A 27590-nucleotide genomic window follows, 5' to 3' on the forward strand; every position below is an offset into this window, starting at 1 on the left:
GCCTCTCAGCTTCTGGGGTTTTGTTTTGCTTTTTGCTGGGTTTGTGGGAATTTTTCCTATTCACGTGTAGCTTAGGAGTTGGCAAATGCCTCAAGGAGAAATTGCATATAAACCCAAAGTTCACTTCTCTCTAGTTTCCCTCTTCTTTGGGATATTTTTGCTTCTCATATCCCAGACATATGAGAGCTCTGCAAACCGATCTCCCACTCCTCTCCTCAGGCTTGGTCTGAACTCCCTTCCCCACCCCATCCCACAAGACTTAGCAAAGTATGGAAAAAGCCTGGGTAAATGTAGAGTTCACTGAGGTGGGCTTCCTTCCCTCAGGTCTTGTAGCTCTTTGCAAGTTCTGCCTGCTTTTGATGACTCTCTAATGCCTTCAAAAGTAGTTTTGTGTATTTTGTCCAATGTTTATAGTTGCTTTCAGCAGGACAGTTGTTCTGATACAAACTACTCTGATTGCTGGAACCAAAAGTTTGTTAATACAGTCTTTTAAGATTCTAACTCTTCATTTGCCTCTGATTATGTTTTAAACATTTGCTTGCTTTTACTTTAATTCACCTTTTTATTGACCAGAATATTTGGCTTTTATTTATACTGTTCTGGGTCCCTGTGCTTATTAAACCCTAGGCAGGCAAGTGTCATAAAGAGAGAACACATTCTAAGCAATGGGGGTAGATTGTTTGCCTTCGCTTGGGTCTTCGTCAGCTCTTCCAGTTTCCCTAACCAAACCTGTCAAGTATCCCAACAACACTTGTCAATGGTGAGTCCCCTGAATCTAAAAACTCAATGTCAAAAGCCAACTCCCTACCTTCAGACACCTTCATGGCCCTTAAAAATATTCTACTATCTTCTGAGACTGTTACAAAGATGTTACTCTTCAGGAGATAGAGGCAGATTATCATCTTTAGAATTTTTGTCTTAATGGTACCAGCAGCATCATAAATTATTCTTGGTATTTATTTAGATTTGACTATATTTATTTTCTATATTAATGTGGCCAGAATAGCTTGGTATGTGAAACTACTAATCATTTAATTAAATTCAACAAACGTAACTTGGATGACGATTATATACAAAGAATTGTGTGATACACTTTAGAAGCCCCAGAGAGATTTTATCAGAGCTCCACACGTTTAAATAACTGTGAATAGTTACAAATAGTTAGCTACAATAGAAAGTAATAATAATGGAGCCAGTTAATGATTATTGTGTGCATACTTATATACCATCTATTATACTAAGTGCTAGCAACATAGTAACATAGATACTACTATTTTAGACAACAAATAAAGAAGCTGAAGTATAATGACATTAAGTAATTTGCCCAAGGTCCCCAAACTTATATGTGGGATTCTAATCCAGGTCTCTTTGACTCTGAAGAGAAATGTTGTTATGGAGGAAGAAGAGGCCACAAGAGAACAGATAGGGAACATTAATTTCCATTTGGGTAATGAGAGAAGGCGATAAAGCGAAGGTGGCATGAAAACTGGTTATTTATGGATGACCAGAATTACCAGAGCTGGACAAAAGAAAAAAAATGCCATTCTGGGCTGATGAATATGCATGAGAAAAACCACGGAAGAATCATTTCAGGAGTTAAATTGGTCCAGAAGGGCTTGACCATAACATGCATGTGATGACACTAGGTAAGATAAAGCTTAAAAGATTCAGAAAGCAGATATGGAGAACTCCAAATAAATACCATGTCAAGGGGTTCGGATTTGTTTTTGTGTATTTTTTATCACCACACAATTTCTGTGGGTCAAGCATCTGGGCATGGCTTAGTATGTGTCCCTGACTCAAGGTCCCTTAGGGGATTGTGGTCAAACTATCAGTTGGGCCTGAGGTTTTATCTGCCTCACTCAGGTGGTTTTTGGTAGTATTCAGTTCCAAACTGTTAAATAGAGGCCCTCAATTTCTCAATTGGCCAGAGCTACTCTAAGTTCCTTACCACATGGGCTCCTCCATAGGGGAGCTTACTTAAAGGCAATGAAATTCCAAGAAATCAAAAGAGCAAGAAAAATAAGAAGGGTCTACCATGATCGAAGCCAGTTTTTTTATATACTAATCTCAAAGGTGACATCTCATCATTTTTGCCATATTCTCTTTATTGGAAGAGAGTCAATAAGCCTAGTCTATGCTTAAAAGGAGGGGATTATACAAGGGGGCAGGGATCATTAGGGCCATCTTAGTGGCACCCTACAACATGAATCAATAGGAAATCATCAGAGATTTATGAATGTGTAAGTGACATAATTTGGCTATCATCAGTCATTCACATGAAAGAGTAGAAAGTCATTCAAAACTTCTCCTTCTCACTCAACACCAGTATTCATTATTGAATCACTCCAAGGAGTTTAGTTGTCAGCATTTCCTCTTTCTAATGGTACATAAAATAATAGCACATCTTACAATCCCCAGTGTCTCAGATCCCATGGAAAAGGATAGGAGTCCTGTGGTGACTTCTGAGACAGCAGTTTGTAAATACATGGTGTAGACAGAAGTCAGACCATGGGGATTAAGGAGTGAACAAGTGGTCAAGAAACATTTTTGTAATCTAACACAGATATTTTTTTACATATGAAGCCAGATCTCTAGTCATTGTTATGTCCTTGATCCACTGCTTAATGGATTACATTGCAATATTCTTTTAATTTTAGTTCTTTTATAAATAGTGCCAATTTCTGGGAATTTTATTATTTGAGTTTTGAAAACATGTTGACCTGTTCACTGAAAACTGTAAGAATACAAAATGGTAATGACACCAGAGCATGTCCTTTGTTTCATTTTGGTTCTAGATTCTTCTAATTTAGTTAAAGCTTTATGCCAAGAAATCAAAGAACTTATTCATCTAACACAAACTTATAAACTCTCTTTGACAGCTTCCAAAACTCATCTCACACTTAATCCCCTTTTTTGTTACCACTGAGACTGTGTTCACTTTAGAATTCCTGGTACCCAGGGCGTTGTTTTCCTACAAGTTCTCTGTGGCCAGACAAAGAGACTTATGAACAGTATTTATCAGCAGGAGAACAGGGCCACTGAATATGGCTGGCATCTTGTTTAGATTTTGGTGACCACATATTTTAACATTTAATGCAGTCATATGATGATTTTCACTCCATCTGACAATTCATCCAAGAAACTTTGGTTAAATGCCTTATCTCATGTTTCATGAGGTTTTCATGGTTATTACTCAATATTCAAGTTGAGCTAGGCAGAGGCACTGACAGGTCAAATAAATGAGTTCATTCAATGAGTCTTAACCTTAAACTGCATCCTTAACTTCTTTTGAACAGGGCTCTGCCCAAAGGATTATGGACCTCTATCTTGGTCTCATGGGAGGATGGTGCCACACTTCATAATACATTTTTAGTCCAATTTCATTTGTCCAAGATGTCATTTAAAGAAAAAGTGCACCTTTGTGTTCTTTGGGTGCTGATCTTAGGAACCAATCTATTATTTTGGGAATCTCACTAACCTCCCTTCTGTTGAAGTTTGCTGGTCTGCAGAAGTAATCAACCATACCAGATGCTACCTTCCCCTACCTCCCCACTCCCCCAGATGCTATTCAGCCAAGTGAGATGACATATATGACAATGCTTTGAGCCCTTACTGGCAACAGTGTAAATCTGAGGTGTTGCTTCTCTTATTACTAATGCCACTATTAAGTTATTGACAGAGTAGGGAGCATGATACAGGATGCAGACGACCTCAGATGAACACTCACCACAATAAACACCAGCTATGGGATGCTGGGCAAGTCCCTTAACATTCTTATCAATTTCCCAACCAGAAAACTAGAGATCATACTTCCCACCTGCCTATTGCCAGGGTTCTTGTGAGCAACAAGTGAGGGAAGGCACGGGGACACATTTCACAAACAGTAAAGGGTCAAAATAGAAACAGTGGTTTTGAATATAATCACTGTCATAACAAGAGTGTCTGAACCTTTTCCTTTCCAACCATCTGAAATACCTGGAGGAAAGGTAAAGCTAAAGTCATGAGACTAGACAAAAATTCATGAACTAGTGACAAGAACATTGTAATTGGGTGATGAAACAGATTTCCAAGCAGGAACTGAGTAGAAACTTAACCACAATTAACAGTCAGATTCTCCAGTGGTATCTGAATCATGGGACTTACAGAGAAAATGCAGCAATCTAAACTATAAGCAACTCAATTTAGTTTAAATACATGTATATGTTCACATATGTATGGATGGATCTTGTCAATGCTTTTACCTTCTTAACAGTGTTCTAGAATATTAAAAAATCCACGTGACCTTGTCTTTCCAAGGAAAATAAAATGAGATCAAATCTGCACATGGCCAGGAATAGAAGATGTCTTAACAGAAGACAGAAAGACGGAATTCCATGAAATCGGAGATGCTGGCTGAATCAATGATGATGATAAAATATTAACTCCTGGGGCACCTGGGTGGTGCAGTTGGTTAGGCACCTGACTCTTGGTTTCAGCTCAGGTCATGATCTCAGGGTTGTGAGACTGAAGCCTGGATCCAGCTCTGTGCTCAGCATGGAGTCTACTTGGGACTCTCTGTCCTTCTGCAAACCCACCCACCCCCTCAAAAGAAAAATTAACTTCTTTAACTTACGTCAAATCATGCCTAAGTTATTTTCTTTCTTTCTTTCCTTTTTTTTTTTTTTTAAACAGAGAGTGTGTGTGCAAGTGGTGGTGGGGGGAGGGGCAGAGAGAGAATTTTAAGCAGACTCCACACCCAGTGTGGGGCCCCACATAGGGCTTGATCTCACAACCTGAGATCATGACCTGAGCTGAAATCGAGTGCTTAATAAGCTTAACTTATTTTCTACATTAAGAGAATCAGACAAAGGTAGGAGTTTTTAGGAGATTTTCTTTTCTTTCTCATTTTCATCTGAAACTGTTCAGTTTAACAATCGCTCGAAAAAGGATTAGGGTTTTGGTAAAGACATTTTTCCCCCAACGTGACTGCATCTAGCTAATCAGAAATCCAGAGTAAGTTAAAATAAAGGCTTGAAAATATTTCCAACTGGACATCTCCCATTGGCCATAGAATCCTCTCACCTCCCATTAACACTCTATAAAACATGGGAATATCTGCTCACGTTCTGGATTGAGACACTAACGTTCCCGAAAGACAACTACTTCCACCCAAACAACTGGTCCTCCTTTCCTTCTTGTCAGCACTGTGTGCTGGGAGAGGCTGTGTTTGGTCTCTTAATCAGGCCTTGCTGACGAGCTGACATCACTGCAAACGTTTTCACTTATTCTTTGGCAACACTTAAATCCTTGCCAAAGGCCAGTCAGTAAGTCAGAAAGTATTCTTAGTGAGAGGCTGGGGGAGTCAGAGTGTGACTGTCAGCTAGCAATCTATGGTGATGACAGGAGGAAAATCTAGGAGCTGAAACCATTTTAAAGGTCATTCTGTGGGCAGAACAAAAGACCTCTGACAGAGCTCTGGGATATTGGAAGCATAAGGATGCTGCTATCTGAGCACTCTGGAAATTCATCATCCCTGATTGTAAAGACCACTTTACAACCCAATACAGCTTAAACCAGCAACTATTTGCCTTCGCAGTGGTATAAAATAATCTGGTAGGACAGAAATGCCAAATAATGCGCCAATGGTTCAACTTTCTGCTTTTTTTTAAAAAAATACTCTTCGTTAGTATTTTCTCCTTACCCTACATTCTTTCATTTTCAACCTTGACTTGCTAAACAATCAGAGTTTAAAGTACTTAGCCACATACTTTCTGTGAAAAGCTATTACATACATTTCATGTCTAAAATTTTATGAGTACAATATACTAAGCATTGATAAGCCACTTTTAAAAGGAACACAGATCATTCAGGAATGATAGTAGGCCCATGACTGAATTGAGATCAACTCTTTTTTCTCTTGGCAAAACAGGAGAAGATTTGGAAGAAGAAAATGGCTCGGTTTATCGGATGCCATAATCTGGACCTGGGCCCACCACGTTTAAGACCTGCCGGACAGATTTGCTAGAGTTTATTCTCCAAACTCTCACCTCTTATGTTATTTTCTTATTCTTTTTCTCTCCCCTACCTAAATGGACGACTTCTGTTGTGCCATCATTAAGAAGCCCAGGCAGGCCAGGGCAGGACTCTAGCGTGGGAGCAAGAGCGGCTGGGATGGTCTGCTTTCCTCCCTGTCACCGAGGAAAACAAGGGAGCAGGGATCTAATGCATAGCATGGTGACTATAGTTAATCATACTGTACTGGATACTTGGAAGCTGCTAAGAGAGTAGGTCATGAGTGCTCCCACCACACACAAGTGGTAATTACGTGAGGTGATGGATGTTAACTAACCCTATTGTGGTGATAATTTTGCAAAAATGTGTGTATCAAATCATCACATAGTACACCTTAACCTTCACATTGTTCTATCTCGATTATATCACGAGAAAGCTGAAAACAATCCAACACAAGGGAGCACTCAAGGGAGGTCCAGCGGGTACCAGGAAGGGCCTCTGGTAAAACAAAAACGAGGCGAGAGAAGACACTCAAGGCACCAGGACACTCACACAGAAGGCACAGTGGACATCTGGCACCCACCAAAGAATGAATTCACTTGGGTCCCCCAGGCCTGCAACCCAATCAATACCCAATGATCTATACACCGTTGATTTGCACTGCAAATTATCTGCTCAGGGGCCTGGGATACAGTCTGTAATTATCCACCTGGCGAAAACTCCGCGCTGTTTAAGTAGCAGTGAGTACACAGGGACCCACCCCTCAGCTGCAGGTGAACTGCACTGGGTCTATGTATCAGATAAGAGGACCAGCCTCAGGATCCAGGGAACAGCGACGCTAAGAACCAGCCGCTCCACTCCAGCTTAGCAACACTGGGTAGCGGTGGTTGGATGAGAAGTGGGGGAGAGAGGAGAGAGAAAAGGTAGCAGCGACTATGGGGCCTTGTGAAGTTGGAACCTGGCTTAGGTGGGGAGGAGGCTGGTCGCTCAAATAACTGCCATTCCTGGGACGAGTCAGCGCCTCCACTGTCTCTTCAAGTCCAGTACTTCCCCTCCCTTCCATGTGAAAGTGAGGGGGTTTCCAGAGTCTGCTTAGGGGGTTTTCTCTAGGGGCAAGTCTTTCCATTTAGGCGCAAAGGTGCTTTCAAATCACCTGGTCACATTACATTAGGTAAACCATGTTTTTAAAAGTGGACCCACTAAGACACCAAATTAAGTTACAGATCTTGGAGTTGGTCCACCTGCAAAAAGAAAATATCCAAATCTTACCAGGTTGTAGTTGATTTTGAGTTGTAGACGTCCCGCTTCCTTTGTTTGTGTCACAAGCCACTCATTCCCCTTCTTAATGAAAACAAGAGGGAGTGATTATACCTCCTGGGGCTGTGCCATTCATGCCGTCTGAAAGGCACTTAAACGAGTGGCACATTATCTCACACATCTGGAGTTTACCAAATTAGCCAATTATGCTGGAGCTCATAAAACGAGGCCTTAAATGTCATTTAACTAGAAAATATTATAATCACCAAGTGGTCTGATTGTAAGATGATACTTGGGGCAGCATCAGTGGTTACAGAAAACAAATCGTGAAACAAAACACAGTTCAAATGCCCCCCAAATGCAACCACATATTTTCTACAGTAATACTTTCTGAAGAATACCATATTTCTGAAGGCACCAGCAATCAACATGTTTCTCATTTGAGACTAAGTCTAATCCGACCTAGTTGTTTCTGAGTTATGTGCCTTGGGCAAACCAATGTCCATGAATTTTTCTCAGAAGAAAACTGAGGAACATGCAGGATGAGAGCAGACTGATGGAAAACCATGAACTTACCAGAGATATGGAGGCATTTGTAAGGGATGGGACAATAACCAGATTAAGAGTCTTGTGTTATCAGAGGTTTGTGGTGCTGTCTTGGAATTGACAAGATTCGATTAACTGAACATACAATAGTCTCTCAGGGTTTTCGTGTTTTGCTTGAAGGAAGAGATAAAAGCTGCTTTAAATTGCTATGTGATTTGAGGGTAGGACTACCGCAAGTTTTAGAATAGCTATTTAAAAATTAGGGGTTTATAGCCACTACTTTCACATTGTGCTCTTTTCGTTTAATATATAACAAAATTTGGTGTTTAGTAAAAGGTGATATAATATAATGGGAACGAACACCTGTGTGACTTTAGGCAAGTTATTTAACTTCTCTGATCTTCTGTTTTCTTATACAAAATACAGACATAATGCTACATTGTGTTGAGGAACAGTGTTGTGTTGGAAATAATGTATGAAAAAGTCCCCAGAATTGTGCCTGTTACACTGAAAAAAATAAATACTAGTTTCACGTCTTTCTTTACCTATGTCACCAGAATATCTTAAGTTCTGTTTTATTCCCCTCGCCCATCTGTGTGCATCTCCATCACTCTCTTTAGAGCGACAGGTACAAAAGAGACGAGAAAAACTTTCAGGAGATACTCTGAAACGGAAGGAAGGAAGACGCGATGCAGGAGCACATGGTAAGTGGAGACACCAGCTGCTACTTGCTGGGAGAACTTACAAAATGAAACTAATTGGTTTTAAAGGCACCTAATCAGCTAGGCTATGTCTTCTGGGCTCACTACTTCAGTAGATGGACCTATGGGTTTATTTTTGCCAAACCAGAGTAAGATGAAAAAATCATGGTGACAATGGAGGACTCTCAACAGTGACAAATTCCTTGCCTATGAGTTCTCTCTTCTCCATTAGATAAAACAACAATGGCCTCTTTGGTAAAAGCTAAGTATGATGATTCCATATAATAGAAATCCTTGTCAAACATTTGGAAGGTCTTTTTTTTTTGGGTAAAGCTGGGTTGAAAAGCCCTGTCTTTCACTGAGTACAATATATCGATGTTGTTGCTTCTTAAAAGAACCTTAGAAGTGGTTAAGGGACTTGGACCCATGTATTTGAGCCACTGTCTCTTGTAAACATGAATTCTGGGCAGAGAAGTGGGGAACTGCATTTCTCTGAACGGTGACGAGTACCCTTCACTTTCTTACAGCAGGGAGGAAAATGGGAGATCTGTGCAGACTTTAAGAGTATGAGCAGACTTTAATGTTCTTAAACAACAGAAAAGAAATAGCTTTCAAAATCTTTAACTTGGGGGATACAGGAAAAACCAGGAGAGATGGGTTGTCCTAACTATGTTACTAGTCAAGCTGACTTGCACCATGTCCCTATAGCCACAGACCAGACTGGCCTGATGACCCTGAGTGAGAAAAATGTCTTTGAAAGCAGAGTGTACTCTACAAGCTAAATAAGAAAATCAAAAGAAACTGCTTTCGCTAGGAAAAAAAATCCAACACAACATGTGCTAAAAGCGTTTTTCGTTTTTCTTTTTCCTTTTTTTTTTTTAACAACACTATGAAATGTTCTTGCTCTGTATCAAAAATAACAGGAAGCTTTTTCTTTTGTATTTTTTACAAATATTTCCATCTCTGAGACTAGAGCTCTCCGGCTTTGGGCTAATAACATGTCCAGATCTAAAGGCATTACAGAAAGAATGTCAATTTGCTCTAGAAGCAATTATACATACAGTCTAGGAAAAGGCCAATTTTACTATGCAAGGACCACACATGCTGTATGTTTGTTGTATTGCTTGATATCAAAGCAGAAACATCAAATTCTTCCTAACACACATGAAATAAAGAGCCTGGCTAAGGAACTCCCACATTCAATTCAGAGATATCTGTTACAGCTTACAGAACTTGGCAATGCTGCTACTACTGTTTTACTGGAAAGCAACACTGCTATTGACTATATAATGCACGAGGATTTCTTCACCTTTATATATATTTTGGGTAAAATGAGCATGATTTTGATCCTAGTTGTCATAGATGCAGGTATATCATTAATCTATGGCACTCAGCTACCATATCACCAGAGTACTGGCAAGAACTTGCTGATTCATTGTCACTAGTCACCTAAAAACAGTTAATCAGGCACCAAGATTATTATCATAACTTCAGAGGGTGTGGTCAATAGCAAGAGTTATCATCTCTGTTTCATTCTGCATCATTATGCTTTTGATGTGATGACTTGTATTCATTTAATGGGCACTTACTATCTGTACTCAGGGCTAAACACAGTCACGGGAGATACAGAGCTAAATGAAAAATGGCCCTTAGGGGACTATATCCTTGGGGTGGGAGAGAGGAGACAGACAGAAAATAGCCACAGTAAATTAGAGAGATGCATGGTATATTTTGCATATCATATATGAATGACTGCTAAAAAAAAGCATGTGGCAGAGAAAAGATGGTCAGAGAGAGAGAGAAGTGTGAATGAAGAGGGATGATTTCTTGTGTGGATGAGGGGGTTGGTCCTGTAGGAATAAGATAACGACCAGCATGCAAAGCTACGAGAATGTGAGCAGATCTGTTGTTCTTAGAGCGGATCCGCGTATGGAGAATGAGCTGGGGAAGAAGGGAGGGCCATAGAAGGACCGGTGCTGTACCACCATAAGTTTAGGTTTTCTGGGCACCTGGGTGGCTCAGTTGGTTAAGCATCCGTCTTTGGCTCAGGTCATGATCTCAGGGTCATGGGATCGAGTCCTGCATCGGGCTCCCTGCTCTGTGGGAGTCTACTTCTCCCTCTCCCTCTGCCCCTCCCCCTGCTTGTACGCTCTCTCTCTCTCTCTCTCTCAAATAAATAAATAAAGTCTTTAAAAAAAAAGAAAGAAAAAATGTTTAGGCTTTCTACTGCAGGGCATATTTTTATATATTACCCAAATACTCCAAAAGTAAACGAATTAAAACAGTATGATACTGGCATAGAGATAAACTAATGAAACAGAATAGGAAATGGAGAAACAGAGTAGAAGATTTAGACGACGTGTTTGTAGAGGTTTGGGCTAGCGTTTCCAATGAGGGAGTAAAAGAGAGCTTTTCCAACAAGTGGTGCTTGGGCAAATTGACTAACCATTTGAAAATAAAATTTCATTCCTACATGCCATACGGTGCATTAAAAAATTTTTTCAGATGGATTAATGATTAAGATGTAAAACATACCAGAAGAAAATATTTATAACCTTGGGCTTAGAAGACATCCTTTCTAATGCGACAACAAGGTCAGATATCACAAAGGAAATGAGAGATATGATCACAAAACCACAATCTTCAAAAATGACAAGGTTCTGAAAGGTGTAAGGCACTATAGCTCTAAGAAAAATGACAAGTTGGGAAAAATATTTGTAATCTATGTCATGGTTAAAGAATTAGTACCTATAATATATACTGAGCTCCTACAAATCAATAAAAAATCTAACCCAAGAAAAATGGGCAAAGACCATAAATAAGAAATCCACGAAAGAAATGACATCTGATGGTTATAAAAGTATGTTCAATCGCAGTTATAATCAAAAGAATGCTTGTAGACAATTTTATTTTTCACCTGTTAGATTATTAACAGGAGACACATGTGGGTGACAGATATACCAAATAATGATTGGTAATGTCCAGTGTTGGAGAGAGTGTGGAGAAATGAGAACTCTCAAATACTAATACTTTTTGGATGATAATTGGGTAACATTTATAATATAAAATGTGCATATCATTTGATCCTGTATGTCCATAGCCAGCAACTTATTTTATAGAAAAAATATATGTGCACACAAATGTGAAAAAATAGTATAAGGATATTTACTGCACCCTTGTTTGTAATAGTGAAAATGCACAACTTAGTGGTCTGCCAAAAGGATTAATTTAATAAATTGCAGCATGTCGATACAAAAATTACTACGGTATTGTTAAAAGTATATATACTGTCATGGAAACACATCCACAACATATGTTTAACTGAAATAAACAACTGGGAGAATAACATCCATAGTATATCTGCCAAGAGAGGTAGTGAACTACCAAGGTTAGGAGCATGGGCTTTGAGGTCAAGCAGGCCCAGATTTGAGTCCCAGTTCCATTATTTTTCAGATATGTGAAAATGACTAATTTCTCTGAATCTTGGTTTCTTCATTTGTCCAACTGGAATGGATTCTCATAGAACCTACCTCACAGAGTTATAAGGAGGATTTCTAGTACACTGTAGAGGCTAAGTATATACTAGTTTTTATTATCACTGTTACCATTTTTTGCATACTTATTATTTTCAACCAATTTTCTTAAATAAACAACTTCAAAAAGCAAATCTAATATCCTTTGGAAAATTATGCTGGAAGGAGTCTTTAACCGAATCTACACATCAAAGACAATTTTAGCTTGTGTAAAAAAATATTCTATTTATCTGATCATCTAGTAGATAGGGTAACAAATCTGACACATCGATTTTTGACATAGTTCTGTTTTGACTGAATATTCATAAGCCACAATGCAAATAAGGAACACATTTGGACACTATATTCAAGAATCGAAATAAAGAACTATTACATTTAGATAGCTGCTGCTACGAGAACTTTAAAAAATCTCAATGGCACAAAACAGAAATTGTCTTCTAGTCAGCAAACTGATTATTAATACCATTTTTGTGGTAGTTCTTGTGTATACATAGTTTTCAATTGTATTATCAGGAAAAACACACAAAAAAGTGGGAAGGCACCCTTTTAAATATTTTCCTCTAATAACACGAGGAAAACGAGCCATCCAAAATGAGAAAAACATGTTATGTAATAATATGTCAAACGCCTATGTCAACATAAAGTTCATACACAAAGAACCATACATACCCTTCTATTCGGAAAATCGTTCGAAAGCTGTCTCCCAAGCTTTTATAACTGTTTGGATCAGTTGCACATCTCTGAATCTGGAACCTAGGAGTAAAAAAAAAAAAAAAAAAAAAAAAAAAAAAAAAAAAAATCAAACAAACAAAAAATAATCCAAGTTAAGGATTTTGCCAAATGGCTTTCCTCATTTTTCAAAGTCTTAGGAAACTTAGCCTTTTCAGGTTAATCTAAAATATTCTGGGTTTTGTTATAGATTTTGATTTATTTGCCTTATATAATCTTTACCTTATATTTGCAGCCTTTAAAATTATATTTCTCTGTACTTTAATAGAATTTTTTCATCTCTTTCTTAGCCAGGCAGATGCACCCCGAGGCATTTATGCCTTTTTCTTTTATGAAAAACATACACAGATGTCATAGATTGTTTTAATGCAGAATTCAGAAATCTGAAGGTGCATATGAAACAAATAAGTAGCTCTATTTCTTATCTTAATTAGTGCCCCCTTGATGGTAATTTAATACAAAGGTTAAAAATACAGAGCAGCTAATATGGCCTAACTTTGATCCTGATTGTGAATTTGGAATTCATTCTGGCAGACAGGAGCCTGTGCTTAGAGCAAGAGTTGCAGTCATATTGTGATACAGTTTATAATCCCTACTTCTCCTTCATGATGGAGCAGAGTTGGTCATTACATTCAGGCTGCCTGCATTTTCACAGGAGCACCATGTTCGGTATATAGTTGGTGCTCAGCAAAAATGCTATCGCATTTTAGAAAGCATAATTCTTTTTTTTCTTCTTTTTGGTTACGATCATGCATCTCCGGACTCTAACCTTCAAAATTTGGGAGTTCCCCAAGGTGAGGGTCTTAAGTTATTTATTTTGTATTTTATCTGGGGTTTGTTTCTAATGAGATTTATGACAAGGACTCTCATTTCCCTACATCCCAGTTGTTCTCCATTTTTGGGTTTCTTTAGTCTGCTCACTACTTGTGTTTAACTTCTTTGTCCCAATTCTGAGTTAAGACCCTTCTGTTCTTCCATCCACAATTTCACCAAAAATTTTTAAACGAATTTTCAAAAACACCTCTTCTATTGTTTACTTTAAGACGCTTTTCTCAGATTGTTGGATTTATAACACGAACACTTCTACCTCTAAGAATGGTGTATTTTATGGTTCTAGGCCTCAGGGAATTACGTTGAAAACTGACACACATATCACAGAAAAGAGTGACTACTTTGCTTTGCCTGATGCAGTTGGGCATATGAAAGGAATGAGTATACTATAAAACTGGAAAGTGAGGCTGGATTATATTTGATTTTGTAAAGTAGAGAGTTGCTGAACCTAATCGTGCAGGAGGGTAGTCATTCTGAGATGAGGAGGTTGAGTATGCCAGCACAGTTCTTCCAGCAGGACACATAGAAATACCAACAAAAATATTTACTGCCTGACTGGGTGGATTGGAATGGGAGTATGGAGGGCGGAACTACCATGAAGGCAGTACTATAATCCCGGTGAATATAATGCCAGAATATCAATGGTGGCAACAGGAATGTAAAGAAAGGGGTAAGCTTGTTGGGTAATCTTTTTCCTCTTTATATATACGCGTGCATGTGTGTGTGTGTGTGTGTGTGCGTGTGTATGTTTTATGATACATTCAACACGACACTCTCTTGATCCTCTTCAGCCCAGCAAGGAATATTCCACTATTGCCAAAATGTAAAGCATCATAAATGTTCATCTTCATAATGGTTTTGTTTGTCGAATTTAAACCTCTATTAGCATAATCATTTTTAGAAGGTTAGTTTTTAGATAAGAACTAGATCTCTAAAATTTGAATTGTATTGAACTCATCAGAAGATCATGGACCGATACAGCTAACTCATTTAAACTGTTCCAGACCTAGAGGTACACGTGGTGTATGCGTAACCATCGGCCCAGGAGGCTCAGTAAGCAGTTCTGTCTAGAACCAAGAACACGATTTGATGGTCAGGTCGATGGACCGTGTTTGGTATTTCTGGACTACTGCACATAGATGAGATACCTTGGTACTCTGGATAAAAATGAGTTAACACTAAACCCAAAATAGAAAACTACATGTACACCCGCACAACAAATAACTTTACATAAAATTTGTTTATACTACAAATAACAACACAGGGAGTGATTTCCAAAATATGATGTTGATTCTCGTGTGAAAAAGAATCTCCATCTCTCCAATTGCATATTTGTAACCTATATTCATTGCTAAGCATGAAACATTTTCTTAGGTCTTCGTTGGGAAGTCCAACATTATTTTCTAACTGTTCTTTTAAGAAAATACTTTAAAATAGTTTTATATATCATAAAAGTATTACATGCTTGTAGATTTTTCTCATAATATCTGTAATAATTCTCAAGTTCACTGACCTCCATCAAATTCCTTTCTAGATGCTTTTTTCCCAAATTACCAAGTATGTTTTAAAATAACTATCATATGAAATAAGATCTACGGGTTTTAAAAAAACTCAGGGTATTATCTTCACTTCAAGAGTCACAATAAATAAATAAATGAGAAAAATAATTTACAATATAAAGAAAAATATTCACGATGTCAAGTAGCACCAGCACCAAATTGCCCAGGTGTTTATCAGAGGGAGCAATTACTGCTTTCTGCAGAGCTTCAGGAAGGACCTCAGGAAGGAGAAGGGATTTGAGCTGGTCCTATAGGATTCAGAGGCAAAAAGAGTAAGCGGGAGAAAGCATTCCAGGTGGGGAAATGAGAGAAAGGCTAGTGAGGAAAAGCTGTCCTTTCAAGAGAAGTGAAGAAAGAGATCCCCCACCATGGCAGCCTCCCACGTTTCCTTTAGGACAGGTGTTATAGGACTCTGCTGGGCCATTCAGTTGCTCAGGTGGAGACCTGAGTGGGTTGGGAGAGGAAATTTATGAGATAAAGTCAAAAAGCCCAGTAGAGACCATTTGACCTCTTCCCGCTCCTCAGCTGAGTACTTCAGTGAACTCTGCATGGCCATCTCCCAGTTATGTGACCCTGGTCCTAGAAGGGGCTATAAATGAGTCAGCAGAGGGACCAAAGCAAGTGCATCCCAATGCCTAGAAAAATGACCTTAGCCCCTCTTTCACGGCTGAAGTTCCAGACATCAGCTTTGTCTATGATGTCCGTGTGCTTGGGTAACACTGAGGCGGGTCTTCCGTCAGCTTACACCAAGATGAATACAAACTACAGTTCTTTCACAATTAACTAGTCATCTAACCTTGCTATTGGAAGTCTAGGCACTTTACTTGCTAGTTGCAATTTCTTTCTTTTTGTAGAATCTGACAGATACTATTTCTAACCTGCCATTCATTCAGTTAATAAGAGTTCTTGAATGCTAAGTATGTATTAGGTATTCCAATATTTGGGGCATTGCAAAGAAATAAGACATCATCCTGCCCTTTAGAAGCTTCTAGTTAGGTGAAGGAACTATGCAAATAGATGATTACCATATGCAAGTAATAATAGTGTTTCAGAGTATCCAGTGTCAGCCAAGGAGTTTGACTGGCACTGAGTAGATACCATTATTACTCTTCTTGGAGATAATCTCCTATCTATGTGTAGACTGTAGCTGACAGAAAATAATACTATGCAGAGACACTGGAGGAAAGAGGGAAAATGGGAAGGCTATCTTTGGGCTAAATATCTGTGATTAAATTTTACCCAGGACTTTAGAACAGGCGATAAGAGCAGTGAGTGGAATCCATGAGTATTCCACTTAGAAACTGACTAATGAGTGACGCTGTTAATTACAAACAAGAGTGGCGTCATCACGTGAGGAGAGTCCACAAGCTGTGTTGTACAGCAGTGCAAAAGGATGGGCAGGCAGGGTAAATACTGATTCTTCAGTAAAGCCACCCGCCATTCCTCACTAGGCTAAGGCAGCGGGAGGTCCCATTAAGCAGGTTAAGGCAAGTACAGCTGTCTCTTCTACCGCACATCTCAAATACGGCATGTCTACACTTTGCAGAGAAAGTACATGCAGTATTTAGTTCTACTACACATGACTTGTTGGGATCACAGAGTTATCAGTTCTAAGGAGTCTGTTTCAAGTTGATATAATTACAGTGCATTTTGGTCAATCATGTAAAACAGCAATTTCCTTCTTCCTCTCTACTACATTTCAGCAACTTAAAAGGTTTCTCTCTTGGATTGAAGCTTTACGTCAGCATTATTCCAAGCTGCATTCTGGGCTAACAAATTCTCTCTACGCCCGGGGAGACAATTTTCCAGTTACGTAATATAACTCTTTGTAAAATTACAAAGGCAAAGCCACACTACTCTTGATTGTATTTAGAAGAAAAGGTTGGACCTTTCCATTGTCCTAATAAAACCAGCTTAGACACATCTGGAATCTCCATCTGAGAAACTTCTCTTATTAGAATGAAAACCTGCTGCCAAACTGGCAAATGGGACAGTGGAGTAACACTCGAGAAGTATTCAGTGCCTGACGTGCAGTCAGGATGAACCACAAAGAAAGGCATGTGGCTCAACCCCTATGTACGCCTCATTGCCCAGGAGCCAGCAACCCCGTCTGCTGGGGTGCCAAGCAGCACGGTCGTGCAGACTCCTCCGAGTGGAGGGAACAGCCCTGTCATCCACCGTGCCATAAACATGAAGGGAGTTACTGTGGTAACCACCAGGGCAAAGAAGGGCTGCTCAGTGTTCACAAACAAATGTACAAGCATATTTTTAAAAGCTGAAGAATGTTCTCACTCACTAAACTATTTATTTTTCTCCGAACGGATCGAGAACCATTACTATAGCCTTTCCCACTGACTTAGATGTGTGCTTAGTCGGTGATACCAAACTTCAGACTAGTCTGTTGTTGATTCTTGGCACAGTTAGAAATGCCAGGTTAGGCATTCAGCTGGTCTGAGCACTTCTTAAGATATGCCATAAAAAAGATACGTCTGTAAGAAATAAAATGACTTTGCTTGCCTTAAAAGCTGTAGGATGAGGTTTTTTTGAAAATTTCAAAATCGCAAATTTATGCAATGCCTTTATCTGCAAAGTAATTTTATATCTATCATATTTTTAAAAAATACTGATGGCTGATGGCATCTATATTGGGGAGGGGAGGCTTTAGGACACACATCTACAGATACACGTATATGCATCTATGTATGTGTATATGTGATTTATAGTATATTTATATGAAGGGTGGCAGTTGAGTTGCAAAGAGTCAGATTGGGGTAGATGATGACATCTGTCCTGAAGCTATGTTCACATAGCACACACTCTGCTTTTTAGTTTGATCATATGATTGTTTGCGGTGCTTTAGGGTAGGGAACTGATGGAGATTCGGGAGGGGGCGAAAGCCATCCAAACCATCCCTTTGGTACTGCCATTGATCCCGAGCAGAGCAGCAAGATAGGAGAAGTTTAGCTCTGGCATCATCTCCAGGTCATTTTCCAGTTCAACAGTAGGCTTGTGCTCTCTCCTATCTTCCCCTCTTCAACTCCAGCTCAGAAAAGCATTCACACCATTTATCTTTAATATAGCTTTTCAAATGAGATGCTATCTCTCAGATTTGTCTGCTGTTAAAGGGATTTCCGCTGTCAGAGGCGAGGTAGACAGGTTTGTTTTGTTTTGGGTGGAGATGCCACCAAAGATAGTCCTGAGTGATACGTTTTCCTGAGTGGAATTGTATGCTACCCTCATGCTGTGGGCTACACACAAATTCCACCTTTCTGTCCGAGGTAAGGACCTGAGGAGAAAAGAGACACAGACCAGGAGCCACCAGTTACAATTTAAGTGTAGCCACGAGTAAGCAGTGAAAACTAGTGAGGTTTGCAGCTTAATCCTTCTTGGCCTTTCTCCTTAGCAGTGAAATGGGAGAGCAGACATTAGAGGACACTTTGACTTTGAAGGGACAGTGACACACAGACTTATAGTTGAGTTTGTTAGCCATAAGAAAGAGGAAGCATTTCATTTTGTTTTGTAAAGCCCCAAATTCCATATTTTATAGAGGTGGGGAACAGCTAATAAAAATTGTACACTGACAATAAGTGGTGAGGAATCTAATGAAACTCCCTGCCAAGATCTTCGCAAATGTGCTATGAACCAAGATTATTAGTAATTACCAGAATGTTACACATGCTCCTTAATAAACACTTAAGAAACCCACTAATGAATCAAGAGATTAACAGACTAAAGGTTTGCAATTACAGAACACATTAAACGGATAACTGTGGGAAGATTAAGTAAAGATTTTAATTCACTGTAATTAGCCTATCTTACTGAAATAAGATGTTTCTCCTATGGAGTATGTTTGCTTTCTTACTGGTTGGTTGAGCATGGCCAAAGTCACACTGAACATGCAAAGACATGTCTGAGGCTTTGAAATGTGGGTGTACACGCCTACCTTACAGACTTTGGGAAAAGGCCCTAGGAAGCACATCTTCAGAACAATTCCCACCATGTATATTTGTTTTCTGTACTCTCAAAAGTCACCTTCCACTGAGGCTGCCCCAAGAGAAAAAAAATACCCACTTTCCACGAAAGACTAACCACTGAACTCAAGGGGGATGGGGTCTCTGCATTTGTCACCCCTGCAGAAGACCACGTCAGATGGTGGAGAGACGAGGCTGCGACCTAGGAGATGATTCCAACAGTTTTCTTTAGCAGGTGCTGGGGAGAAAGGTTTTCTTTGAACATTTCTCAGACAAATGTTGGCTGTGGATATTCTGTTTTACTTTAGATTAAATATAACAATAATCCACGTAACACTGCCTTGGCAATGATGAGCACAAGAGTCTTTTAATCACGTTGGAAGGGTGCGGTTTACAGTTCTAGACAGATTTCTGCCTCAACATTTCCTGAGATTTCCATCTGCACAAGAGGCAAAGTGAAGAGTTCTGGGGACATAGAGATGAATAAGCCACAGATCTTGTTCTCTAGAACAGAACAAACAGGTGGAGGGCAGGGAGATGTTAGTAGTTCGTCATAAAATAAGGCAGAATACAGGGGCACCTGGGTGGCTCAGTGGGTTAAGCGTCTGCCTTCAACTCAGGTTATGATCCTGGGGCTTAGGATCCAGCCTGATGTCTGGCTCCCTGCTCAGCAGGGAGTCTGCTTGTCCCTTTTCTTCTGCCCTACCTCCTCCCCCCTACCCCCCCCCCACTCATGCTCTCTCTCTCTCAAATAAATAAAATCTTAAAAAAAAAAATAAGGCAGAATACAAATGTTAAAGATTCCGGGATAATTACTGCAGATAAAGTAACACATCTTGGCAAGGCCACAAAAGCAAGGGAAATCTTCAGTGCCATGTAATTTTGAACACGCTTTTGGACAGAGCCTCAAAAATATTATCTCTCTGAAATATCAGATCAACCCAGATAGCCTGATTATACTTTAAGTAATTTCCTGTGATCCCAGACACATCTAACTGCAGTCTCCTTTCACAAGGCAGGGAGATTTAAAGTCTGATATGCTTTGTACATTTCACAAATCACACTTTGACTATACACTTCAATATTCTATAAATGGTTCATCGTTTTGCCAAGCACAAGTTTTGTTACAATAAACATTTACCTGTGTGTCTCTGATTAGTGTGATGAAATAGATCTAGCCTTGTACATCTTACACAATTATAAGACATATGGTATTCCTGGTATGTCAAATCTGCAAAATTTGACATTGTAAGATGAACCATGATAAGACAGTTGATTCTACCATCTGGCACACGTTCTTCCAGTTGTTTATGTTACTTATGGGATAATAACTAAGAACACTGACGATATAATTCTAAAATTTATTTTAATGACAATATGCTAGTTAACAAGTCAGAGACAAATGATCATTAGAAATTACAACCTAAATCTAATAATGTTAAACCACAAGCAATAAAACAGGCTAATTGACATGGCTGTATAATTAAAGTGCTCCAAGCATAAACTGGTCTCAATTAAACACAAGCCTGACTAGCATGACTTTCAGTATTTTGCTTTGTAAAATACATGTCACAATATAAAATAATGCTGATAATATAAAAATATAGGGCTGCCACTTTTTGAATATACGTGTGTATGTATGCATATATTTAATTAAACTTCATATTTAATGTCGACAAATGACCAGATGCACCTACCTATATTTTCCCAAGTGCACTGATGTAGGCTGGCCATTACAGTGGTTAATTAGCATGAAATCAAATTATACATGGGCAGGGAGGGAAGGATGGATCACAGGTTGGAAAATAACCCATAAGCAAGGTAATGAGAATAGAGAGGGTGACATCAGCTTTAGCAATCAAGTACTAAAATTACTATAGTCATGACGAGTATCGTTTTCACATATTCCCAAAATAATTATAGTTTTAAAAAATTTGACCCCCACCCCCCAAAAAAAGTCAGCTATATTCTTTCTCTCTCCAATCCTCCCCACCTACCTCCTTGGGTCAACAGGTTTTCCTAATGTTCATCAATAGTACCTACTGCCTGGTGACAGAGAACCACAGGACATCATTCTCACCTGTTGAACTTCAGCTCATTGCTCGGGATGGCACTGAAGTTCTTGGTTTCCAGCCTCCATAAAAGATTTCCAGAACAGGGAAATTGAAAGCAGTCAAATCTACCAGAACCCTCTCACTGGCCCTGGGAACTGAGCCACTTCACATAAACTAATTATGCACTAGAGACTGTAAGCTGGGGTCCCGGTGAGGGAGAATGTCAGAGAATATAGTCTCTAAAGACCTAATATACCATATTCCATTTTATTTTAACTGATCAAATGTGCCTATTTTATGGTTTATTTAGCATTGATAAGGAAGGATGTTTTTCAACAATGTCAAAGGGAGAAGATTAAGAGAGTGGGTGGCTTCTTTGCATTCATAAGCATAAGTGCTTATGCTAGAAAGAAATTTGGGGAATGGAGGTAAGAAACTTGGCTAGTAAGGAAGAAAATATGCTTATGCTTATCAGAGTTGAGGAAAATTTCAAGGGAAGATTTTATTTTTATACCAAGATTGACCTCATAGGTTACCAAGATTTGGATCAGTTATTATTGATTCCAAATGAGGACTAGAGTTTTCAAAAGCATTTTATAGGTGGACAGGACCCAAAAATGACCAAAAAAGTGGTGATCGTACTGCTTACTTATAAATTGCTTTCAACTTTGAGAGCATTTTTACATCTGTGATCTAATCGCAGGATACTCCTCAGTTTCACAGTTCCTTGTATTTGTAGGGTAAAAATCACTTGAAAAAGGGGAAAAGAAAAAGTATCAGCTTGGATCTAGAAAAGCATCAGACTAGAGGGAATAGGTTTCCCTGAAGTCTTTCACCTTATTTTTGTCTCTAGGTCAGAGAATGTCTAGTAAAATTACTTCTCTAAAACCAAGCTTTTTTCATTTGTTAAAGAGGGAATAATGTTACTTGCATGCCACCCAACTGACTTCGAAGTTTATCTCCGGAACTCTAAAAAAATTGGCCCTGAATTAACTGTTGTGGGGACAGCCAGGTTTCAGCGATGAATTGACTGTGTTAATTTGATTTGATCCCTCATTGTCTGGAGTATAGACTGTGGGTGGAGAGGGATCTCTCATGGGGGAGGTAGGATGGACATCTTTGTGGAGGAATTTGGATGCAGTCTTATTTGAAGAGTAAGACATCATGTGATTCCTGCCAGCCCTCTCATTGTAGACAACTAGACTGATACACTGTAGACCAAAACCAAAACCAAAAACACCCCCTGACCTTTCTACATTTCTTTAGCATCTATTCTATGGGGTTTATTTCCAAGCTTACTGTCTGCCTGGGGAACACTGTCAAGACCAGTATCAACTAACTCTGTAACTTCTCTCTCTCACCCCAACTGCCACTTCTCTCTTCCCTCTCTCTAACTCTGTTTTTCTCAACTATATGCTTTTAATAATGAAGATTCCATTATGACAGGAACCCATGCTCAAGAGAGCCCCAGTGGAAGGGTGTGGTTTCATCATCATCAAATAACAAGCTAAAAATAATTAAAAATGACTTAGAACACTGGCAACAGAAGAGATGCATGAATTATTTCCACCCAGGAGCAGGCCTAACTTGGCCACAGAACTTGTATGGGAAACTTTGTTTTACCAATTAACCAAATATTTAATAAAAGACAACTAATACATTTGGCCAAATTACAGGTGGGTAGTTTGGTGGATAACAAAGCACATCAAGACCATTCCAGTCATGTAATTTCATAAAATGATGATCTTATTCCAACCAGCAGCTTTTACATAAATGTAAATTTGCATTTTAAAACAATTATTCTAAAAAACCTAGCTTTCTACTCTATAAATTAAGATTCAGATTAATTGGATAGCTTGGTTAATGTAGGTTCCCTAAAATCTTAAAAACTAAACATAAGACATTCACTTAAAATGAGACCCAAGTGAGAAACCTAGAGTGAACACCTAAGAGTTAAACCTCCTCCTCCAAACTTCTGCGAGGGTGAGTTCTCGTTGTCTCCAACGAAACTCTGCTCATTTGCAGTCAATTAATCGTCATGAGTTCTGAGTATGACGATTAGATTTTTTTAACGGTTTAAAGGGTAAGTTTTATGCATATCTTACCACAATTAAAAAAAAAAAGCCTTATTCAGTTTAAGGATGCTTCACAGCCCTTTCACCATCTCCCCAAGCTGTTCCCCAAAAAACCAGTTTGGTTGAGAGCATGATAGGAAGATTAGCTCAACACAATGGCAGTGTTGAAGGAAGATTTTTTGTGGGTGGGGTGGGGGTGGGGAAAAGGGAATCAGTGATGTAGGAAAAGAATTTAGTGCAGAAAACTCCTGGGGGATCCTGAGCTTGTCTCATCCCTCAAACACAGCTGGATAGTTACCAAATTATTCTAAACACCCAAGAAGTCAGTCAGAGGTCTGAGAGAACAAAACCACAAGGTTACAAGTAGTAAAGCGACCACTTTCTGGAAGGTAGGAGTTGTGGAAGTTCCCTTGGCGGAGACATAGCTGAAGATTAGATTCAAACACTGGGAGTTTTAGCTCCTCCCCCACAAGTAAAACCTTATTGTTGAGTACAGAAGTGCAAACAAGTATTCTGGAACACTGAAATTTACAAAGAATTCATGCCAACTAACATTTGCTGAGTGCCTACTCTGTACAGGACACTCACATGTTAAGACTGCTTAACTCAGACACTGACCCTGTTACAGAAGTTTGCATTCTAGGGGCGCCTGGGTAGCTCAGTCAGTTGGGTGTCCGACTCTTGATTTCGGCTCAGGTCATGATCTCAGGGTTGTGAGATTGAGCCTGGTGTCAGGCTCCATGCTCAGCATAAAGTCTGCTTAGGATTTTCTTGTATTCTCCCTCTGCCCCCTACCCCTTGTCGCACACACACGCACACTCTCTCTCAAATAAATAAATAAATAAATAAATAAATAAATCTTAAAAAAAAGAAGTTTGCATTCTAATAGGAGACAAACATGTGGCATTCAAACATGAATAACAGGCAAGTCTTCCTAGATTTGTCATATTCTTGCTTGCCCCCTTGAATAGTACACAGGAAACCCAACATAGCATGTTCGCAGTGCCTGTGGTCAGTGGGGGCCTTCCAAAGGGGAATTATCCTTCTGTGCTGTTACCCTGGGATCTGCCTACACTAATGGCCTCACAGTGCTTTTCTGGTTCTTTGTTTCTCTGTATGGTTTTGTTCTACCCCTTATTGCTAAGCAATGAGCTATCTTTTCTTGCACATCATTGTGTTTGCCCCAAGCCACTCTCCCTGCTTCCATCTTCCCCTCCCCCTTTTCTCTCCTGCATTCCTCCCGTGACCTTTCACTCACCACTTGAAACCCAGCAGTGAATGAAGGACGAGATAACTCAGCTTGGTCATGGCTCTCAGAGAGGGCCGCAGGGGCCATATTATGAGTCAGGTCCGTGAGCATCAGTGCCTGGTTCTTGTAACATCTATTTTGGCTGTTCAGAGACCATTTTCTGCATGTGTTTTGTTTCTCAGTTCTGTGCCAGAGTTGAGGTTCTGAGATAAGTGGGCCTCTGGCTGAGTTTGAACTTTCCCTGAGAATGGGCTGTCCTGAGAGGAGAGAAGGGGTAGATAGTCTCCATTTTCCTCTCGTATCCTCTTCCCTAGGCTCTGTGGTCATGCCCAGGTAGAAGACCTCAGGCAGGGACAGTCTCTCCTGCTTGTGGGAAGGTAGCCCTGCTGCCACGTGCTCCTATCCCTCTGGGATCCTTCCACTCCATGGGCTTACTAAAGAGTCCTGAACAAGAACTAATTTATAACTTACACTAAGGATGATGAGGATGGCACACAGCAGAGCTGATGCCAGCCATAATGATTTCTTCATTCTGTTCCCCTATTTGTTTTGTGGGTTCTGTTCCTGTTTGTTTCTTCAAATAAGATGCCCTTCCTTTTTCTTGGTATGTTTTCCACTTTTGCATTATGAACCATGTGGTGTCTGTTATTTAGATTCTCATAAATGCATGTTTAGTTTGAACATTTGAGGAAAATATTCTTTTGAAAAACCTATATTTTTCAGAATTCTGACCAAATCACTGTGGTTTTCTGTTGGCACTGATGATATTGCACTATCCTTTTGGGAGAGAGAAGAGAAAGAAATATAGAAGAGAAAAGAAAAGGAAAGAAAAAAGAAAGAAAGAATGAAAGAGAAAGAAAAGAAAGGAAGGTCAAACGAAAGAAAAAGAACCACTGCAAAGGATTCTACTTCCCAGTACAAATACTTTTGGAACTGCTAAGCCCATTCTTACTCATGTGTGTTAGGTCAAATTCTGGCAGAAATCATAAGACAGCTGCAATTCCATACTTTGAAATGTCTATTAAAAAAATCTTGATATAATTTATAGAATAGTTGGCAGGTATTCCCCGTTTTTTCTCATTCCCTTGAATGTAGACAACTTTTGGAATAAAGGAAGGGGAGAAATGAGTATTTTCAATGGTGAAGTCAGTATATTCACAACTTTAAATGTGATGCCAAGAGATCTTTATGCAGTGAAGATTGGTTTGAGTGTGTATATATTTTTAGTAATATTACTTGTGTCAGATTCAGTTTCAGCTAACTTAAGTTTGGGACTGAAGACAAAAATTTACCACAGGTAAACAAATATACAATGGAAGACACTACACTTTTAGATACAAATCAGATAAAGAAAATTTTCTTAAAAATCTCAAGTTTAAGCATTCTAGAAATTTAAAGGCATAAGCAGATGACTTTTTTCATTATATTGCAATACCAATCCTAAATGAACATGGCTTCACCAAGGGCTTTGGCTGCTAGGACTGACATGTCTCAAAGTAACTCACATCAGGGAGAAAGTGGTTATTACAGAGACTGTGTGGGACAAAATAGTGTAATGAGGTCTCCTGGGAACTGGGACTGGGCAGGGGAATCCATCAGGGACTGTGGTGGAAGCAATAAGCAGTCCACTAACACCTTCTGCTCCCTTTTTCATTGTGTGAAGTTGGTTTGGGGAGATACCTACACCGTCTGATATAAGTACATCCCCAGCGCCCTGTACATCCAGATGTAGGTCATGTGACTAGTTCTTTTGAATGGAATCGAAGTGATGTAATGGGTCACTTTCAGACTGACATTCTTATGAGTGGGGCTTCTTCATTCTCTTTCCTGCTTTACCCAATGTACTTTTGCAAGATACATCTTACATCAACACTAGTTACACCTGACATCAAACCTGTCTCCTCTGCAAGAAGGAACCAGAGGACTCTGAAGCTTTAGTGGGTACACAGCTACAAGGCAGAAGGAGCCTGGATCCCTGTCTCACACATGCTTTCTTGGGATAAACACTGAAATTTAGGGGTTTATTTGTTACCGCAACTAGATTTGCCTTAACTGATCCAAGGACCAACCTTGTACTGTGTCTCTGTCTCTCTCTGTGTCCCCTCTGTAGACCAGTTCCTTCTGGTTATTCATGCTTCCTGCTCCCCCACAGCATGCACTGACTTTGATAAAGCTACCCAGCCATGGTGTAATAAGACACAAACCTGATGCCCACCAGTAACTCGTTTCTGCCACTACGTGAGCCAAGTATCTTCTGCTTGCTCCTCCAGACACTCTCTCCACCCTTTTCCATCCTGTTCGTTGCCCTGAGAAGTGATCCAAATTGATTACATCAAAAGAATCCTATGTTCTCTGTCTTCCAGTTGGATTTGGTCAATGAGAAAGCCCTGGCAGGTGACAGGAGGAAGGGAGGAAGATGAATTTGGGCTATTTATTTGTCTGGTTCCTTCCTGTGAGGTTTCCTCAGGCTTGTCTCTGTCAACAGAAGCTCACCGCTCCTCTCAAGAAGCCCTCTCTTCACGACTTTTGTCTTTCAAGTTTTGGTAACCTTTCCCTTCACGCATGCCTTTGAGCTTAGAGACAGCTTTTCCTCCTGCTGCTGGTAGCCTCGGGATCCTGAGAGTTCTTCCTTATGATTTCTTTATACCCTGCCCATAGTTTTGTTGTGAATCCATTTATAAATGCTTCCAATTATCCTAATTTGAGAGAACTACCTGCTTCCATTTCACTGCAAAATCATATCCCAGTTAAAATTCTCTAAGGAGTCAGTTGTCTACCACTGGCTCTCTTAGCCATGTCCATGGGATGGAGTTATTCTGCAAACATCACCTCAAGCCCACCCCTGCAGCCAAGCCTGTGAGTGATGGTGACTTGCAGAGAAAGAGGAAGTTTGCAGGTATCTCGAAATAGGTCTATCAAACCATACATCTTCATATCTTCTGGTAAAAGTTCCCCTTCATTTTTCACTCCTGTTTAGCTAGATAATTGCCATCATCTCCATTGTATTTTTTTTTTTCCCTCTAGTGGATTGCCTTATCACAGAGAGAGCACATTATTACTTTTTATAGGATTGTGTATTGTGAACAGTGAA

General features: G+C 39.5%; 1 protein-coding gene across 4 annotated transcripts in view; it reads right to left on the minus strand.

The window, feature by feature from the left end:
* SLC25A21 (solute carrier family 25 member 21) overlaps positions 1-27590 on the minus strand; it is a 470551-nt gene that overhangs the window by 108459 nt on the left and 334502 nt on the right. For all 4 annotated transcript variants that reach the window (XM_044389466.3, XM_048220705.2, XM_048220721.2 and 1 more), the window contains exon 3: positions 12701-12784. In XM_044389466.3, coding sequence (XP_044245401.1) covers positions 12701-12784 — 84 coding nt within the window. The remainder of the gene's footprint in view (positions 1-12700; positions 12785-27590) is intronic.

Source organism: Ursus arctos, unplaced genomic scaffold (assembly GCF_023065955.2).
Source record: "Ursus arctos isolate Adak ecotype North America unplaced genomic scaffold, UrsArc2.0 scaffold_37, whole genome shotgun sequence".
NCBI lineage: Eukaryota > Metazoa > Chordata > Mammalia > Carnivora > Ursidae > Ursus > Ursus arctos.